This window comes from Pleurodeles waltl, chromosome 10 (genome assembly GCF_031143425.1).
Source record: "Pleurodeles waltl isolate 20211129_DDA chromosome 10, aPleWal1.hap1.20221129, whole genome shotgun sequence".
Lineage (NCBI taxonomy): Eukaryota > Metazoa > Chordata > Amphibia > Caudata > Salamandridae > Pleurodeles > Pleurodeles waltl.
In genome coordinates this window covers 35371387-35392401 of record NC_090449.1, presented here as the reverse complement: position 1 = coordinate 35392401, position 21015 = coordinate 35371387, and the positions used below count along the sequence as shown (strand labels likewise).

General features: G+C 47.5%; 1 protein-coding gene across 1 annotated transcript in view; it reads left to right on the top strand.

The window, feature by feature from the left end:
• The window catches only part of LOC138261000 (caM kinase-like vesicle-associated protein), a 414930-nt gene that overhangs the window by 308557 nt on the left and 85358 nt on the right, over nucleotides 1–21015 (top strand). The window contains exon 4 of the mRNA XM_069209589.1: nucleotides 17840–17914. Coding sequence (XP_069065690.1) covers nucleotides 17840–17914 — 75 coding nt within the window. The remainder of the gene's footprint in view (nucleotides 1–17839; nucleotides 17915–21015) is intronic.

Genomic DNA, 21015 nt, shown 5'->3' with positions numbered 1-21015 from the left:
TTGCAAGGCCTGTGTGTGCAGTTTCACTGCCACTTCGACTTGGCATTTAAAAGTACTTGCCAAGCCTAGAACTCCCCTTTTTCTACATATAAGTCATCCCTAATGTGTGCCCTAGGTATCCCCTAGAGCAGGGTGCTGTGTAGGTAAAAGGCAGGACATGTACCTGTGTAGTTATGTGTCCTGGTAGTGTAAAACTCCTAAATTCGTTTTTACACTACTGTGAGGCCTGCTCCCTTCATAGGCTAACATTGGGGCTGCCCTCATACACTGTTGAAGTGGCAGCTGCTGATCTGAAAGGAGCAGGAAGGTCATATTTAGTATGGCCAGAATGGTAATACAAAATCCTGCTGACTGGTGAAGTCGGATTTAATATTACTATTCTAGAAATGCCACTTTTAGAAAGTGAGCCTTTCTTTGCACTAAAATCTTGTTGTGCCCTTCAATCCACGTCTGGCTAGGTTTAGTTGACAGCTCCTTGTGCATTCACTCAGACACACCCCAAACACAGGGTACTCAGCCTCACTTGCATACATCTGCATTTGGAATGGGTCTTCCTGGGCTGGGAGGGTGGAGGGCCTGCCCTCACACAAAGGACTGCCACACCCCCTACTGGGACTCTGGCAGACAGGATTGAGCTGAAAGGGAACTTGGTGCATTTCTTAGAGACTCTTTGAAGTCACCCCCACTTCAAAGGCACAACTTAGTATAAAACAGGGCCTCTGCCCTACCTCATCAGACACTTGCTGGAGAAGAAACCGGAACCAGAAACTACATCCTGCCAAGAAGAACTGCCTGGCTGCTCAAAGGACTCACCTGTCTGCTTTCTACAAAGGACTGCTGTCTTGCTGTTGCCCTGCTGCCTTGCTGAACTCTTGTCTGGCTGTGAAAGTGCTCTCCAAGGGCTTGGATAGAGCTTGCCTCCTGTTCCTTGAAGTCTCAGGACGAAAAAGACTTCTTCCTTTCACTTGGACGCTCCGTGCGCCGAAAATTTCGACGCACAGCTTGTTTCGCGGCGAGAAAAACGCCGCACACCGACGCTGATCGACGCGACGCCCTCGGGGCGATCGAGACTTCGACGCACAACCTCGCAAGGACAAAGCCGCTCGACTTTCCAGGAGAAATCGACGCGACGCCCACCGTGAGTGCGAAACTTTGACGCACGGCCTCGCAAGGACAACGCCGCCCGACTTCCAAGGAGAAATCGACGCGACGCCTGCCGTGAGACCAAAATTTCGACGCACGGCCTCGCAAGGACAACGCCGCCCGACTTCCAAGGAGAAATCGACGCGACGCCTACCGTGAGATCGAAACTTCGACGCGCAGCCCCGCAGAACGACGCGCAGCCGGAAAATAAGCAGGAGAATCCACGCACAGACCCGGGACATCTGGTAATCCTCGCGATCCACAAAAAGAGACTGTCTGCGCGCCGGAAAACGACGCCCGACTTCCCCGCGTGGAAAAGAACGACGCAAGTCTGTGTGTGCTGAGCGGAAATCGACGCACACACCCCTTTTTCCACGCATCTCTTCTCCTGTGGCCCTCGGAGGAGATTTCCCACCAGAAACCAGGTACTCTGTGCTTGAAAGACACTTTATCGCTTTTTAAAGACTTAAAGACTCTTAATATCACTTTTCAGTGATATCTTTTACAAATTCGTATTGCAACTTTGATCGTTTTGACCTACAATTACCCAGATAAATATTCTATATTTTTCTAAACACTGTGTGGTGTATTTTTGTGGTGTTATACTATGGTGTTGTATGATTTATTGCACAAATGCTTTACACATTGCCTTCTAAGTTAAGCCTGACTGCTCGTGCCAAGCTACCGGAGGGTGAGCACAGGCTGATTTTGGATTGTGTGTGACTTACCCTGACTAGAGTGAGGGTTCTTGCTTGGACAGAGGGCAACCTGACTGCCAACCAAAAACCCCATTTCTAACAGTTTGTGTTGCCCCTATCCCTATGTTTCCCCATTGCATCCTATTGTAACTATACATTGTTTGCACTGTTTTCTAAGACTATACTGCATATTTTTGCTATTGTGTATATATATCTTGTGTATATTTCCTATCCTCTCACTGAGGGGACACTCTAAGATACTTTGGCATATTGTCATAAAAATAAAGTACCTTTATTTTTAGTATAACTGTGTATTGTGTTTTCTTATGATATTGTGCATATGACACTAAGTGGTACTGTGGTAGCTTCACACGTCTCCTAGTTCAGCCTAAGCTGCTCTGCTAAGCTACCATTATCTATCAGCCTAAGCTGCTAGACACCCTATACACTAATAAGGGATAACTGGGCCTGGTGCAAGGTGCAAGTACCCCTTGGTACTCACTACAAGCCAGTCCAGCCTCCTACAAAGAGCAGCTCCGCCGGAGCCACTGTTTACTCGGTGGAAGTCGGTGATTCATAAACTACACACCCTGTAATGAGCAACAACAGTTAAGTAGTGTCACTCTCCTCCTCCGCCTCCCCATTAACGCGGTGAGCATGATTACTCATGGAGAGAGTTTATCTGACATTCAGGGGGCGAATACCCCCCTTCTCCTGGAGGTGGGAGGATGCCCCCCACCACCTCAACAATGAAATAGGATGAGTTAATGCACGGCCCCCATCAATCGGAGAAGACCTGTCGGACACATTACCTCTGAACTCCCCCCTACCCGAGACCGGGCGTTCTCCCGGGAGGCTGGAAGGTTGGGGGCTGCTTTTGTTAGGCGGGGCGCGTGGGGGGGGGCGGTTTTGTAGCCTTTCATAGCAGTTTTAAAAGCACTGCAAACACTTGTATATCCAACAATTTGCCGGAAACAATTAGTGCCAAGATATCTCTGGCGATTAATGTACCTGTTCGAGAGAAATGAGAGTTTTCTGCAGTTGCAGTTTTGACTCAGCTAAGGTAATCCAGTGGGTTAATGTGTTCGAATATATAATGAAAAATGTTATAAAATGCAGTGATTTTTGCCATTTTCCTAAATTTTCTTGGAGGAGAAATTCCCCCAAGCCCTATTGTAGTGGTCAGGGTACCTATCTACCCTAGGGGGCTCATCTGACAAAATGTACCAGGGCTGCTTTGAATTCCCAGTCTGGCCGTGAACCCCTCACCAACAGGGAGGAGAGAAGATATTGCGCCCCCACCACACCGTGAAGGACATGATGACCTCTGTTACCACCCTCACCACTTGGGGAGGCATTGTTCCCCCCAATGTGAATGCTTGATGACCCCTGCTATCCACCTTACCACCAAGGGGAAACATTGCAGCCTCTGCCCCCCACCACCGACCCTGCCACCATCACCAACGTGAGATGTATAATGTTCACTCTTGTTAACCAGCTATTCAAGGAAATTCAATGTTGTATAGCCCTGGCATTGTCGGAAGGCGCTACAGTAGTTTTACACAAGAGGATGTTCTATAAGGCTAAAAAAAAAAAAAAATAAGCTACACAAATATAAAACAGAAATAGGCTACACAAGTTTTACTTTAGTAGTGGTAGGTTCCAAGAAAAGAATTGACTTATGAAACCAAAAGAGGCCACCAAGGGTGACCCTGAGAACAATGACGACATGAGAGAGTGGACCAATCGCAGCACTGTCAGGCAGAGGGCTACACAACACCACTGAACGGAAAAATAATGGAGCAACACGTGTGAGCCAACGAGTAAGGAAGAATCCTGACACCACTCATTGGCTAGAAGGAAGGCCCAGAGGTCCCAGAGAACGGTAGGGGCGAAGGAAGTTGCGACAAGGAGATTGAAGATATTCAGGCAGTGGAGATACAGCATCTTAGAGGAAGCTCATCATAAGTCAAGAGACAGGAAAGGACAGCTCAAGGACAAAAGAGAATGAGGAGGGAGAAAAGTCCAAGGAGATTCAGGGCTGGGAGCTCAATACGCATGTGGAAGAAGTCTAGGAAGAAGTCCATCAAAAGTTAATAAACGTTTCTTTGGAACAGAAGAGTGTTCACTTCCAACTTGAATGTAGACAGTGGTGCATAACCAGGGCGCAGGGAGTTCCAGAATTCTGATAGCACTACCTACAAATGATTGTGCCTTGTACGTTCCTTTGAATATCAGGAAATCGAGACGCAATCGGCTCTGTGTGAGGATCTGAGCCCCACATATACCATCAGCTTCGATGTTAAGTATCGTAGACTGGAAGTTGTATCGCCTCGTGAGGAATGCAAGCTGTTTTATCAAAAGCTCTGCCTTCAAGAATGATCCCCAAGGTTCTGATGCAGTCAGCGATGACTGTTTCACTGTCAGGGATATTGATGAAGACAATTCAGGTTTGGACTGGAATTGGTGATTGGGACGACTAGATAAGGAGGAACTCTGTTGTAGATGGATTGACTTCTAAATGGTGAGTGGTCAACCAGTCTTGAACAGATTTCAGAGTTTCAGTGAGATGTGAGGCATTATTAGGAAGGATGATCTTTAGAGGTTCCTATGTATCACCTTCATGCAAATAAAAGAGGATCAACCCGGATTTCTTTTGTGTGACTCCTAGTGGTTCAGCCTACAGATTAAAAGTGTAGTGGAAAGGAAGGAGTGGTAAAGGACCCCCTGCGTTAAGGCTAAAAAAAAGTTAACACAGAAGTAAATTTGGATCTGTTGTCACCGCTCAAGTAAAAGGAGAACCATTTGAAGGTTGTTGGATCCATGCTCTTGTGTTCACTGGGGGATCAAAGAGGGTCATGAGATTCACTGTTTCGAGGGCAGCCGATGAGCAATGAGTATCAAGGAGACAGGCACTGCCTGGATCCATGATGCGGAGTGCATCATCAATGACCTGGAAGAATTTGGTTTCCGTGTGGCAGCCTCGTTTGAAGCCAGACAGGCACTCAGTGGAGCCATCGTTCTCCAGAGCGTGCTGAGTAAGTCACAGCAGAACTCTCATTAACTTTTGAAAGAAAGGGAAGACCAAAGACAGGGAAAAAAATGGAAACTTGCCACAAAGGTGAAGGATTTTTATGTAAACAGGGTGACTTCGTTGATCTTAGGCAAGTAGAGTATTTTCCTTAATGACCAGAGAGGTTCACAAGATTGGCCGAATGGTGTGTGCCAAGTCCTCAGCAAGGCTCATAGGTACACTATCCATGAAATGATTAGAGGACTTAAATTCATTATCATTTTTGATAAGACATCCATGGCAACTAAGTCAAAGTGTTGCCATGTAGCCTGGGATTTGCAGGTCGGCAGTGATTGCTCAAAGGTTTCACTTTTTGATCAAAGAACTTGTCAAATTCCTTTGGGTTGGATCTTCAAATCTGAATGCTAAATGGGGATTATTAGGGTGTTTGTAGCCATAAGGGATTGGAAATGTGTCCCCTAAGCACCGAAGATATGTTTTTTGTAGAGCATTCTGAGTGTTCTAACATGGAATAGGCTGGGACCAGGAAGCGCCTCTCTCCAGTACTTCTCCAGCATTCTTAAAGTTTCCTTTCATTAAACACATTTTTTGAAAACCATGAGTGAAAATAGATTTTTCGTTTTGTGCTTGAGTGAGGTAAGTCATAAAGCAACTCAGACATATATTTGTTATAATTGGGAGTGGAGACGGTGATGTCATCATCCAGGACTCATGGTGGGAGTATATTGTGGACCAATGAAGCAAAATTATTGAAGTCAGGAGTTTGATGTTGCAAAACCAAGATAAATGCTTTCTCGATTGGCCACAGCCCACTGGTCTAGGTCCTTCCACAGTAGTCAGTCTTCCTTAGAGGTAACCAGGCCCAGGGAAGAATATTAGGTGTGTATGAATTGAAGGCAGGGTAGTACAAGATAATTTCTGGAAATGTTCCGGATGGGAGTGGTTTGCTTTAATATCTCATAGAGGTTTGCAAAATAACTTTAATGCTTGCAAACTTTTATGAAGTTCCCAATATTTGCTTTAATGTAGTTTGCAAATTGTCTCTGCTTGCCTGTGCAAAGTGCTTTTTCCTCATAGTGAGATAATGTTGACAATAGTAAAGCCAATAGAGTGAGTCATGCTACGTGCATATCAGTAGCATGCAGAAAATGTATGCACATATTTCCTTTGAAAGTTTACATTTTTTATTGACTTTCTATGCACGAACGTATTCAGTACTTTGAAACAGAATTTGTTCCAGGGTCCTAAGAGTCTCTTAGGTGGTCACAAGCAATGCACCCCAATGTAGTTGTGAAACTGCACTTACTGTTCAGTCCCTTTCTACAATATAGTTCCAGGCCTCCTGTATTCGCTGAGCACTATGCACATGTCAGGTTTAGCTTTTCGTTCCAAATGTGCAGGTTCCACATTTCTGTAGAGACAGGTTCATCCTGAACTGTTCTATGTCTGCTATGTCCAGCCTTGTTTTTTCTTGGCATTCTAGAAGTATCAATCAATCACATAATGAAAGCAAGCTAGACCTACCAGCATTTAACAGAAGACGCCAGACTCGATGCTAGGTTACTTGCCCGCCTTTGGTGAGTTTGAGAAATCCTATTTGTTTTGGCTCACTTTGTAAATGTAAGCCTAATTTTGGACACAACAATGCCAGATGGTCCTTATTCACCGAATAATCCAGCCCTCAATCGCTCTCTTTGAATCTTATAAGATCTAACTATATCTGAGCTCCTAAAAGCCCCTACCTTGCCAGCTCCGGACTGGCTAGTCTGTCACTCTGGCATTTCCCCAGCAAGCTGGAGGCTAAGGAGCTGTTTTTAGGGCAGAATAGGCGGCCATAACCTTACTATGCCTCTGTGGCCCTATTCTAGTTGTGGCGTCTTAAAGTACGGGGCTGGTTTGACGTTTTTTGCCAGCTAGGGGTGATTTCGGTTTCTGTGCAGACCTATACTGAGGCTCCCTGCCATTCTGCCATCATCTTCCCAGACAAAAGACATCCCCCCCTCCCAAAAGTACCTGTGCTTAGAGTGTAGCAAGGGGTTTCACTAATCTACAGCACTAGGGTGCTGCTGTCAGCTTTGTGTCTTAAACCCTACCTGGGGATACGTCTAGCAGTCACGTCTCGTGGGGTGTGGAAGGGGCGGGCGGCACACGGGGAGGGGGGGAAATAAACATTAATTTAATTAAAAAAATTAAAAACCAACTTACTTTCACTCGCCGCCCCACTCCTCTGTTGCAGGCTGCGGGCACCGGCGCCCAGCCTGCCCTGCGGCCAATCCTGACTGTGTTGCTGGGCTGGAGAGAGCCTACTGCGCATGTGTGTTTGGCTGGCCCGAAACAGCCGGCCAAATACACATGCGCTCTGAGGGGGAGTGCTGTGTACTCCCCCTCACTCCTCGTCATCCCCGTGGCCCCGCCCCTTTACAAGAAAATGGTCATAAACTCAGTTTATTATCGTTTTCTCACTAAGGTTTTGCAGCTGCTGGCTGGGGAGCGATGCTCCTCCGCCCCAACGGAGGAGCCGCCCCTGACGTCTAGGCTCACATGAATCACTATCCAGGATATATACTGATTTTGCTAATAAACTGCATGTTTATGTTAACAAATTCTATAAAAAACATGCACATGTATAAATATAATGCCACACACCCCTTTTCCACTTGTATCATGGTACTACAGTCTTTCATTTCAACAACAGTATTAATGTGACTTCTACACTGCCTTATGCGTAAACCTTTAGGCTTCAGCTTAGAATTTAGTGAGATAGTCCAGTGGCTCATATGGTTCAGTGCATTAAATGGGCAGGTACTGTCCGGTACTGAGTACCTGCACTTTTTTAATTTGAAGGGGAAAGTCCTGCACTTCTCAGCACTATTGCAATCCATTACAATGGATGAGTACCGGTACTTCTCAAGACCAAACAGGTACCGTAAATGGAGAGTACCTGCACTTCTATATTTCCATTTAAAGCACGTATATGGTTGTTATATAGTTCTTTATCGAAGTTGGAAGTCTCAAGTTCTGATGCTGGAAAATTGTTCATGAACTTATGAGCATGATGTAAAGAGCAGCATGATCGCATCCTTGCCGGGTAAAATCACACCTTATTTTGTTAGGGCATTGATGAAGTGAATCCCACTGAGTTGGGTACCAACATTATGAACGTCTATTACTGGATTGAGACCAAACATGATGGGCTACCGCGCCGGCCAAACCCTCCGTCCTCTTGCCTCATGTAGAGACGGGGGACAGTAAGTATTCTGCTGATGGAGCCCCTGTTGGCTGCATCAAGGGAATGTGTCCTCTGAGGGAACTGCAGAGTATACGCCAAAGGAGCAGGGACCTTACACCGCCTGCCCTATTCTGGTTGGACAACATAGCACCCTTTTTATATCTGGCACCGCCTGGAAAAATCTGGCAGTGAGGGACTGGAAAAAAATGTACTGACCCCCACGCCTCCTATGGTGTGGGAGTCATTAGATTTTTTTGTTTTTCAAAACCAAACTCCTACTTCTGGTGATGTTTTTGAAAAACAAAAACAGCTAAAAGTTTGGTGGAGGGCTGTCACACCTTACAGCGGCTGTCCACCAAACTTTTACCAGTGGTGATGGCAGGGCCCTCCAGTGTACAGAGATGGCTGTTGGACAGGTGGTGAAGTCCACATTTGGCAGGTGGTAGTTCGTCAGAATGCAGGAGATAATATCCTCCCCTCCCTGGTGGACTGTGCTGCTCCTGCCAAACTCTAAATCCGCCCCTGAGTGATTTTCGAGGGCGATAACATGGAGGAGGGGCACACATGAAACATTACATTCAGATATTGTTGAAAATGCACTATTTTTTCTTTTAAAAAACGGGATAAACCCATCTGCACTCTTCAATTGCACACATTTTCATTCATCTGATATCTCTTGAAGGACATTTGAAGGGATGGGCAGAGCACGTCACGTTTTTCCTCTGAAGAGCTGCAGTACCTCGATGCTGCCATGAGAGGGTGCCACAGCTGGGTTCCCTTTGAGACCTGTGGAGAGACAATTGTGACAACAAAGGTGGACAAAGTTACAGGAAGGGCTGGAGGCCTTTCTATTGTTTTCCACAATTGCTCTGCGGCGTGACGTAGTGACGTAGGCCAGTAGAGAATGGAACGCTGCAGCAGGAGTGGCGGCCAACTCGCACCACGTGGCTTTTCAGCGGGGGAGGTCCCCCCTTTGGGGGTAGTTTAGGCCCTCACTGAGGGATGCAGCCCACAGTTCGAACACCAATAGACTAAATGATCTCGTAAGTTGGGGGACATGATTTACCAATTCGCAGAAAACTTTGTGTGCATGAAAGGTCAAAATCGAGATTCTGCAAAACACTTTGCGGCCCACCTCTAACAGACATCAGAATGGTTTAAATCAGAGCCATACCAGCGATGGACCACAAAGGCTCCAGGTTTATTTCTTGCTGATTATATTGTGGGGGTTCCTGCTCCCTGTGGAGGAGGTGATAACTGTTGGGACGGAGAAAAGTCCCTTTGCATGGCTCTGGAGAGTGTGTCACGCTGCCTGAGGTCGGAGTGGTGCATGATGGGCACTCTCCTGCCATGACTGCCACCTCGCTGGGCTTTGGAGGGCTGGCAGAGATGCTGATTTTAGAAAGCAGGGAGGGCCTTTATACCTGTCGCCTGCTATGGGGAAGGCCTGTTGGCATTTCCTGCCTTTATAAAATATCATCCGATTGTTACAACCGATCCCTTTGCCCAATGCTTCGTGGGGACAGTAGTGTGTGAGTATACTTGAAGAACAGGTGTTCACAAAGTATTTGTGGCACACGTGGCCAATAACACTGGCTTCCATTTTGAATGGGTAGAAATCCAGTTGTACCCAGGTTGAAGAGAGAGAGAGAGCACAGCCGATATAAGTTTCAGGGTACTTTCAGACTTCCTTGAGATCTTTGTAGACGGCCAGACTAGAGTTTTTGAAGTCCAAAACCAGAAGAACAGTCACCCAAGCCCTCGTTAGCAGCAAGCTGCACTACGGCAATGCCCTAAACGCAGGAACCACGGCCAAACTCCAGAAGAGGCTGCAACGCATCCAGAACGCCTCCCCACGCCTCATCCTGGACATCCCTTGCCACTGCCACATCACAGACCACCTGAAAAACCTGCACTGGCTCCCAGTCAACAAGAGAATCACGTTCAAACTCCTCACCCACACTCACAAAGCACTGTACAACACCGGATCAGAATACCTCAACCGACGACTCTCCTTCTACACCCCGACTCGGCATCTCCGCTCCACCGACCTTGCCTTCGCAACCGTCCCACGCATCCGCAGAACTACAAGTAGTAGATCATTCTCGCACCTCGCCGCCAAAACGTGGAACACTCTTCCCACCCACTTGCGCCAGTCCAAAGACCTCCTTACCTTCAGAAAATTTCTCAAGACTGGCTGTACGAGCAGTAGCAGCACCAGCCCCCTTCTCTCCACTCCCCTCCTTAGCGCTTTGAGACCCTCACGGGTGAGTAGTGCGCTTTACAAATTCCTGATTGATTGATTGAGTGAATTTCATTCTGACCTTTCCCAGCCATTCATTCTCTGGTGGGGGAGGGAAGGGGCTGAGTCGGTCTCCCCATCTTTAGTGCTCCTGTAGTGAGATTCCTATCTGCAACCAACCTTCCTGCTCACACCTCTGACAAAGACCTTGACAGGACCAGTCGGTGTTCAAGTCAAAAAGATTAAGAACTGCCCAGACTGGAATACACAAGGATTGTCTGCAACTTGGATAGAAAGATGGTACATAAACTTCCATTTAGTGTGCCTAGATTTTCTTACCAGAAGACTGAGATCCCAGGCCAGCTGTGACCGGGACAATCCTTTTAGTTCCTTGGTTGTGGGACTTACTGCCAGTGCCCCAACTAAACTTGGAACTAGAACCTGGGGAAGATCTAACTTGCCTGCTAGGAGGGGCTGCTTGCATGTACCTTCAAAGCACAGAGTTCTACTGACTGCTTAATGGTGCATTGGAGATGACATTGCACAAAGAAGCCACATCTCAGAAGAAGCAAGGGCTGAGTGGGGCTGAGGCGTAGAAAGCAAGCAACACAAATGCCGCAAGGTGTACGAACCGCACCACGATACAGAGTGTAAGATCTGGAACTCAGATGTGTCTCCCCAGCAGTTGCCATAGACCACCTCTGTGATCAAGAGTGAGCTGGAACTCAACCAGAAGTGAGTGCCATTGGGAAGAGCAGGGGCAAGAAGTGCTGAAGAGCATAAGTTGTGGCCACCAGATAATTCCGGACTCTCGTGGGTCTACATGTGCAATGGAAAAGTCAAGGCCGCCTGAGGAAGTCCTTCTCTGAGACCAGGTATAGGCACCTGTTTGTTTGGGGGATGGGTTGAGGTTGCAACTGTGTCAATAGAAAACTCACGCAGCTACCTCCTCCATCACGCCATCAACTATCGGGGGCCGGCCCTGCTGCTAGTTACAGAAAGGTTGAGGGCACCAGCAAACCTCAAATGCTTTGTCAGTTGGGTCAGTGCCTCACTGCATGACGGGACATGCAACGTACACTGCCTGGTTGAGGCTCACCCCTGCTGATAGCAATACATCAGGCTGGGCCTGCAGAAGAAAGTGCACAAACCTACCCTGAAAACGGGTCCTGTGAACTGGAGCCCTGAACGAGTGGGTAAGTGCGGATTTGACTAACCAGTGGCTGTGCGAGCTAATGGCAGGATTGGTTACCCCCATATTATACCTTCAATTCCCCTCTCTTAGAACCAAGGGCGAAGGCGTTACAGCTCCAGACACTATCCCTCCAATACCCGTGAGTATTTTCCCATTAGTACCAGGAACCGCCCTTTCTCCATTGTATGTACTAACGCCAGCTGTGTGTGTGACAGCTAAACGGCACTTTTCTTTTTATAAAACAAAGTAGTGGCTGGATAACATTGCTTTAACAATTATTTCCTGTTTGTTGAGTTCTGACACACTAAACCCTCATGACCTCCCTGGGAGAGCCTTGGGCTGCTTGCTCACCCTCCACTGAGGGCCAAGTGCTAAAGGAGTGTATTTGGTGCTTAGGTTTGGGTCCAATGGCACACTGAAGCCCCTGGACACCTAGGATAACCGGCTCTGGATCTCAGGATCTGGGAGCTGTAACCCTTGATTGGATCACTGCTCTTGAAAACATTCAAGCTTCTGAGTATGCAGAGATAGAACCTCAGAAAACCACTGCCAAAGCATCTTCCAAGACAGGAACCTCACAATCTGCTACATTGTTTTTTAACACTTTGAATTAGAAATTCAAAAGTGTCAGAGACCTTGCAGATTTCTGCATCACATGTACTATCAGACAGCAGACACAGTCAGTCCACTGGTGTTAAGTGTGATCAGGTTTCCCACCCAGAAAAAAAAAAATCCCCATTACTCTTTGGGCCAATATTCCTTAGGTCAGAGCATTTGGGCTTCAGATTTTCCTTGCACTTTCCATTGAGCGAGCCGTATGTACCATCTCTCTTCCAGTATGGAGTAATCTGCAGGTAATTTTGAGGATTACTTCTCAGAGAGTAAGACTGCTAGGGGCGGCGTGGGTGTTGTTACAGACCTTTCGCCCCTTCCATATGCCGGGTCAGAAGCTTTATGCAGCAAACCACTGTGTCCTGCCCAGAGCGCGAAGGTGCCTCCGTTGGTTGACTCCTTTAGAGTGAAGATGTCTTACACAACAAGATCCGCCCTGAGGTGGACGAGTCAAAGATCTGTCCATCATCTGGCACGGCTCGTCTGCCCCTCTGCCAACCCCTGAAGAGGCAGCTGAAAATCGCAACCTAGGCCATGAGAGCGCCTTGGGATCGACTTAGACCCTGACAGCGCCATGTTCTGTTTGGAGTTAGAAGGCTTGATGTTCCCAGTGACAGGCAGCTGCCTTTTCATTATATTCGTTCTTTCTGCCGCCCACTCGAAGGGTCCCCTCGAGACATGGGAAGGCTTATTCACCCAACTCAGGCTGCCGGAGAGAATGTGCTCATCTCATACTTCTTCAAAAACATGATTTAGTTTTTTTTTGGAGACGGTCAACAGATAGACCTCCAGCGCCAGGAGATGTGCTGATGGCAGCATCTGTGAATCTGCATGGGCGACAGGTCCGGCTCTTTCTTTTGGTTCAGGGGTAGTCAGGAGGGAGCTATAGCTTATGATTGGAATCTCATGGTTGTGGGTACTATTGCACTAGTCATTGGATGCCAGCTAGTCCGGCTCAATTTTTGCCTCCTTGAAGGGTAGCGTGGTCAACCAGTACATGTGCCACCTAACAGTGACGAGAACCTGGACCTCTTATAAAAACCAAAAGTAATACCATCCTTTAGTGGTCACCGTCAGTCACTGCTGTGTCTTTTTCGACAACGATAAGGTGTAGAAAAGTTACAAGAAAGATGTACACTAAAACACAGACGTCCCTTGCACTTTTTGGGGTGAACTACAACCCCATAAGCTCAAATAAGGCAATAAGAATAGAGCAACATGGGCATCTACAGGGTCTGTTATTGAGTGGGACAGCCATAGTAAGCCTCAGGTGATACCCAGAGTTCTTAGGGGGCTCAGTCACAGTGGTGTAACAAAGGCCCCCACAGCACCCACAGTGCAGAAGTGCCCGAGCTCCAGGGGACCCCCTCAGCACAATAAACTATGCACAGGCCAAAGGCCCCTTACTGGATCTAGGGGGGAGGCTCCCCCTACAGGTACTTTGCATGGGGCCCCCCCTTCACACTTCAGTTTTTTTACGCCACTGCTAACTCATCTGGTATAACTAATGTTTTTCACTGCGACCAGATGCCCAGAAAACGTGATAAAGTATACACTTTGTTAAGATGTGTATGTCCTATGACCTGGATTCTCAGCAACTTGATACAAAAGCGGAAGCTCACTGGGCTTAAGTCCAGGAGGGAGAGCTCAGTAGGGGACACAAATTTCACAAAGCCAAAACCCTAAAAATGACTACCCAAGATGAACTGGAATTGCTGATCCAGGAAGATGATGGGAAAAAGAAAAGTCCCCATCCATTGTCCATTGTACAAGTCCAAAGAGGATCCAATTACAGGAGGCACTAAACATGAGTCTTGGGGCCAGTGCTTGATTTGTGCAGCTTTCACCACCCGTTGCCCCAACTAGGACTGTCAACGACAGTACCAGCACAACTACCCATCACACTCTTACAACTGTGACAATTCAGACTTTAAATATATATTAAAAATAACCTATGCATGCCACCCAAACTATCCTTATAGCTGTGGATGGCAGGTGTTAGAAATTTTAATATATATTTAATTACTGAAGAACAGTTGTTGTGCTCCTCACAAAATTAGAAAAACAGCGCCACCTTATGGCAGGCTCTCCTAAAAGCCGGTGTTGACATAAAGTGCTGGTGCTGAGCACTGGAAACCACTGGCTCAAATTAACCGTTATGAGGGTGGGGGTCAGGGGTTCGGAAATATGCTGCACCACCTGGTGTCCACATTTCATGTTCACAATTAGGGCTACTGGTGCTCATGGGTTGCTTTATAAGCAGTTTCCCATTTGGAAAACATAGCTGAGACCAGGCAGTTGTCCTGTGGACCATTTCCTACTCCCACCAACGCTGCCACTAGCATTCTTAAAGAGGAAGGTACCCCAAGGGATCAGGACCCACTTCCTTTGAGATGTCGGTAACAGATCAATGGTTTGCAAATTCACCTTTCACGCCCCCAACTAGCTGCAATCAGGAACGGACACAAACTCCCAGTGTGAGTCTGAAAGGCTTTTCCAAATTGCAAAATGTGTTTAGTAAATAAAAAAAGTAACTTTGCGATTCAAAAATGTCCGTGTGTATCTGGACCCATTCCCTAATACACCTCATTTGCAACAGATGTGCTCCTTCATGCTGGCCAGCAAGACTTTAGAGATTGCACAGTTTTCCATCTCTAACGACAGCACACAAGGATTATTATTTCTATATCATGGATCCATAAAGGTGATGTAATATCCCTGTAGTAATGAATGTCTTCCTCACCCCCTTGCACCCCTTACACAACTCTCGGTTTCACTTTTCAGAGAGATGTCCAGTCCAATCAGACATCTCTCTGGAAAGTGTAACATTATTTTTACCTGGAGCCCTTTCACCATCTTTGTAGAGAAGTCACACAGGGTCACTTCAGCATCCCCCCCCCCACCCCCCCAGGAACAGCTCTGAACTTAAGATCCGGTTTCAGCTCTTTCATGCCCTCTTTGGCCAGGTCACTAACAGTGCACAGACACACTCGTCCAAATTTTAGATGTGCTTACATCGAATGTTCAGGAATAGTAAATGTGCTTACATCTAATGTTCAGGAATAGTAAATGTGCTTACATCTAATGTTACTGCAAATAAGCTCTGTGACACCCTCCCATTTCTCATATGTGACGTCCTGTTTTGATCTAAAAGAAACTTTTTTATGGATGTTGCCTGAAATATAAACACAACATTTGACAGGAAACTGTCTGTAATAGACTCTCACAGATTACTGACATTAAAAATACATGAAAGGAAAACGCTATTTACAACAATCTGTCTGCAACTCTTGGCAAAACAGAACTGGCCCTATCAGGGGGCCCTTGAAAGGCGGGGGCCCTGGACCAGAGCCCACTTTCCCCATGTTTTGAAATGCCTCTGACTAGGGTCCGTGTAGAAAGAACCAGTTTTGGGGTTCAGCTCTTGAGGAATACCTGTACCTCCTGCCCCACCTCACCCCAGCTGTCTCCGAATCCTCCATATCACAAAGAGCCTTGAACATTCAGTTCCATAACCTACATTTCGTCAGAACGCCCACAGGCCTGTCAGTGTGAGCTCTGCCTCTGGAGACAGTGCACGTGCACCCGCTCACCTCTTCAATGCAACGGTGTGGAAACGCTCTGTTCACTTTTATCACACTCCTGCTTAGAATCCGGTGAAGCGGTGGCGTTCTACAATGTAATTTCATAGTAATTTGTGTAATAAAACAGTGCTTAATTTGTAAATAAAAAAGTGTTGGTGCCCAGAGCTCTCCTTTAAAACACGCGCCTGCTGCATTTCAATGTGCGAGCCATCTCGCACCTCTTTACTCCATTTACAGCCACTCCCTGACCCTTCAGCTCACTCTTGCAGCTTTCTGCTTTCTCGCTTTGTGAGGCTTTTTAGATTTTCTCTTACTCCACCTTTCTCATATGTGTTTTTTTGCTCGCAGTAAATGCCTGATGCAGAAAACTAAGGCACAGATTTACAAGAAAGTGGCGCATCAGCTGTGATGCACCACTTTTCCTGCCCCCTCCCCCCAACAACACCACGTGTGCTCTGTATTTTCAATGTGGTGCACTGTGACGCACGTTAGGACAATAGCATCAAAATTTAGGATGCTATTGTGGTACTTTGCAGGATTAGCGCCATAAATTGTGGTGCTAATCCTGCAAAGTAAAGGGAAGCCCATTTAAAGTAATGGACATGTTACGTTAACGCCTGCTCTGAGCAGGTGTTAAAAATTACTCTAAAAATGGCGCAGTGACATGTAAATTTCACTGCACCATTTTTATGGCCTCCCTCCTGGCGCAGGCATATTGTGGCACAAGGGGGCGTAAAGTGGCGCAATGCAAGAGTTGCATCACTTTGTAAATATTGCGAAGGAGAATGGCCTCCTTAATGCCGCCTTGACTTAAAAAAAAATGACACCTTTGTGGCGCTAAGAGGCGCTAAGAGGCGCTAGGGCCTTGTACATCTGGCCCAAAGTGCCGGCCCTCATAAATAAGTGCCGGAGCCCCGCACCGGAAACCAGCGGCTCAAATTAAGCACTGTAATAAAGCAGTGTATCCAGTGCATGCAGTGCAATTTCAATGTACTGTGTTGGTAGTTGCAGAACTGCCATCATGAAATGCTTGGTTTTCTTGCAGTATTTATTGTGTGTCTCAAGTTGTTTATAGGTGTTTCTAGTCTCACGGTGTTGTTTCTTTTTTCTTGTTTCCCACATTCTCCAACCCCTTCCTTCTGCACACTATTCCCTTTTCCGTTCTCTCCCTCCTTCTGTTCGCTTCTCTCTTCCCTCCGCTCTGGTACTCGCTCTCCTTCTCCCCTGCAATTCATCACTCTCTCTCCCCTCTCTGTCTCTCCCCTCTCTCTCTCTCTCTCTTCCCTGTCTCCTCTCTCTCTCTCCACCGCTCTCTCTCGCTCTCCACCTCTCTCTCTCTCTCTCTCTCTCTCTCTCCACCTCTCTCTCTCTCCCCTCTCTCTCTCTCTCCACCTCTCTCTCTCTCTTCCCTCTCTCTCTCCCCTCTCTCTCTCTCTTCCCTCCACATTTCACGCGCCCATGCTCTGCCCCTCTGCTTCCATGTCTTCTGCCCCCGCCGTCCTCTCGCCCTCCCTGTCCTCCTTTTATCCATCTTCATCCTTCCTGTCGTATTTCAATCCCCCTTCTCCCTTCCTTTGGCCCATTTTTCTTTCCTTCTACCATCCTTCCTCTCCCTCACCCCTCTCTTCTTCTTTTAATTTTTCTTTCCTCCTTCCCATTTTCCTTTCTCCTGCCTTCTCTCTCCATTTCAACTTCTTTTCCTTCCATCTTACCTTCCTCATTCTCTCCTTTTTCCCTTTTTGTCCCAAATATACTTTCATTCCCTCGCTTCTTTACTTCTTCCTCCATCTTTGCTTTTCTGCTTCAATCCCTCTCTTCCTTCGTTCATCCCTCCTTCTGGCTCCCACCGAATTCCTCTTTTCTTTCATCCTTGTCCCCTCTGCCCACTTTCTTCCCCTTTTTTCTTCCCTCCCTTCGCCACTCTCCTTTCCTTCCCTCCTTCTTTGCCTTCTTCCTTGAGTCATTCTTTTCGTTCCTATTCCATTCTTCCTTCTCCCTCCTTCTTCCACTCCCTCCTTCTTTCTTCTCCTCCATCTCCCTTTCTTTTTTCCCTTCTTCTTTTCCTGCTTCTTCCCTCCGGCGCTCCTTCTCTCCCTCTGCAGGGTGAGTCATCCCAATATCTTACAGCTGATCGATACCTTCGAGACCAAGAAGGAGTTCTACATCATCCAGGAGCTGTGAGTGTCTTCGCCCTCCTCACCCGCCGCCATCTCCTCCAACCTCTTACCACTGCCTGCCTGCCCCCTCTTACCATGTGCCCTGCCTCCCCCTCTTACCACTGCCCTGTCTGCCCCTCTTACCATGTGCCCTGTCTCCCCCTCTTTCCATGTGCCCTGACTCCCCCTCTTACCATGTGCCCTGCCTCCCCCTCTTACCACTGCCTGCCTGCACCCTCTTACCACTGCCTGCCCCCTCTTACCATGTGCCCTGCCTCCCCATCTTACCACTGCCCTGCGTGCCCCCTCTTACCATGTGCCCTGCCTGCCTCCTCTTACCACTGCTTGCCTGCCCCTCTTACCACTGCCCTGCCTCCCCCTCTTACCATGTGCCCTGCCTCCCCCTCTTACCATGTGCCCTGACTACCCCTCTTACCATGTGCCCTGCCTGCCCCCACTTACCATGTGCCCTGCCTGCCCCCTCTTACCACTGCCTGCCTGCCCCCTCTTACCACTGCCCTACCTGCCTGTGCCGTCCCCTCATGTGACCTCATTGTCCTCCCTGTTAACACTGCCCTGCCGGCCCCGCCCAAGGGTGCTCTCTGCCATCCCACCTCTTAACACTGCCCTGCCTTCCTCCTTCTCCCATGTGCCCGACATGCCCCCTCTCAACACTGCCTTGCCAACTTGTCTCATCCTCCCATTTGCCTTCCCTTCCTTAGCACCACCTTGCCTGCCTGTCCCTTCCTCCGGTGTGCCCTGTCTCTACTGCCCTCTCTTAACACTGCCCCGCCTGCCCCCTCCTCCCGTGTGCCCTCCCTGTACTCTTTCCTCCTGCGCCATCCTGCAAGCAACCCCTAACATGTCATGCCCCCTCCACCCTCGCATGCCACCCACTCGTTTGCGCCCCTCCCAGCGCGCGCCACATGATGGGAGGAGACTCTATAATCCATCCCTTGATTTCCGCCTATGAACCTCTGTGGCTCCTATCAGAGCTCGGTGGAGATGGCATTTCAAGTATCTCCATGTTATGGTACACGTGCCACGTCACTGCACACATATACCTTTCATGTATGATGTGCTACCTCCCTGCATTGTACTGCTTAACGAATAAGAGGGCGAACTAATTCCCAAGCATGAGGTTGTATGGCTGGCCTTGTAAATTCGATTGAGCTTCAGAGATTTTATCCAAGGGGGGAGATACATGGCCGGGGAGAGCCAGGAGTTATCAGCAGAGGTCAACAGATTAACAGGCCCTAGAGATGGTTTCCTCAAGCCCAGGTCAGCTGGAGACAGGCTAACCCTGGGGCGGCTCTTGATAGGAAACAGGCTGGACCAATGTGGCCTGATTTCCAAACAGTTACAAGGATGAAAACCTCAAGACACGTTTGGACTAGTATTGCTGTGAAGTGAGGGACTCATTATTTCTCTGAACTCTGTGCCACACTTAAGTTGAAGCTCTGCATTGTTATTATCAGAAGCAAGACACCCCCTTGGCCTTTCTCCACCCCCTGACAGTAAACCAAATATTTCGCGTTAATCAGAGAGCTAGTGATGAGAAAGAATCTGGATCTTTGGGGTCATTTTGTGGCCCTCTTTGTTTCTTCACAGCCTGCTGGCATAAAGTTCATTGTTTAATGAAACAGTGTGAGCACTCCCCAGAGGGTGACATGTATGAAAACATATTTGTGTTCCCCAGTTTGCTGCGAATGACTTTGTCACTTTCGTTTGAAGATGAGTTTCTTGTCGACCTATATATTATGATGAGGCCTACCATGTTCCAGTTAAACATTTCAGTCATCTGCTAAGTGATAGATATCTAGGATCCTGCTGGTTTGATGACTCACATGCATACAAAGCCTTCCACGTTCTCCTGCCTTTTTCTGATGATCCTTACACCCTACTTCTTGATCAAACCAACTGGACTGATCAAACTGCACCAATGGGTACCCTGAATCTGCCAAGCAACATTACTTTGTGAAATAGTCAAAGTTGCAAAAAGTTCCTTAGCTATACATCATCAATGTATCTGTGACTCACTACTTTATGCAGTGTGGGGCTAAACTGCAGGAAAAGGTTTGGTAGTTGTCTATTTGTTGTTTAGCACAGAGTGACCTGTTCTTTAACACCATTCATATCAGTCTATGCCGCTTGGGCTGAGGTCAGCTACTGGAGTTGCTCTGTCCTCGCAAGACCCGCGAAGATGTGGCCACAATTTTTACCCAGCTAAGAAACTGGGACTTTTCCAAGTTACTTTGGGTAGGGCTGTGGCTTTGAGGTCTTACACTTTGGAAGGATCAAGTGGTGAAGAACACATGTCCAATGAAGTCACCACTGCACCCTATGAACTCACACCTTGTTCAGTATCAAGTCACCCAAATTTGATATGACAGAGCAATGCCAAAGGTCAAGTTCAGTGTGCTGTGATAATGTCTATCAAGAATATGAGGTATTATTTGAGATCCTCATGAGTGAAAAATGATGTGATGGCAGTGTATGCCAATGCTTTGGGACTTGACTGTCATTTATAAATCCACCGAAATCCAAATCGGCCCCATGGTCTTCTGATACTGAGTTGAAAATTAGTTGTAGGTCCGTGTCTTGGTTATTGCTCAGGTAATGAGCACTTTGGGTCTCTAGTCCTGTATGGAGAATATGCTGTGTGCAGATGTGACAGCTGTAATGTTGAAGGCAGCTAACACAGCTAAGTAGAAGTTGGCAGTCCAGGCCTCCACCATAGCTGGAGGTGGTGGCATGGACCAGAGAGGACTTGTGACATTGCATTCGTAGAAACAACTGTGTCAAATATAAATTAGAACTGTTGTCTTTCAATGGTAACATTATACCATGGTTGGCACAGCAATGACCCCCCACAATTGGAGTGGTGGTTGGTCTAAAGAGGACCATAAAACGTGATTTGTGGGCCAGTGGTAACAAGTGGAGCCAGGTTCAGATCTTTTTCTGTCCTTCCTCTTTGAATATGGTCTCTGGCCTTCTTCACCACCAGTGGAACTTAGGATATGGTGCTGTATGGTGGAGAGTAAGGGGGCTGGCCACAGTTTGGTTCAGTATTTCTGATCTTCCAGTGCCTCCTCATCCAATCTAGCATCAACCTCCGTCAC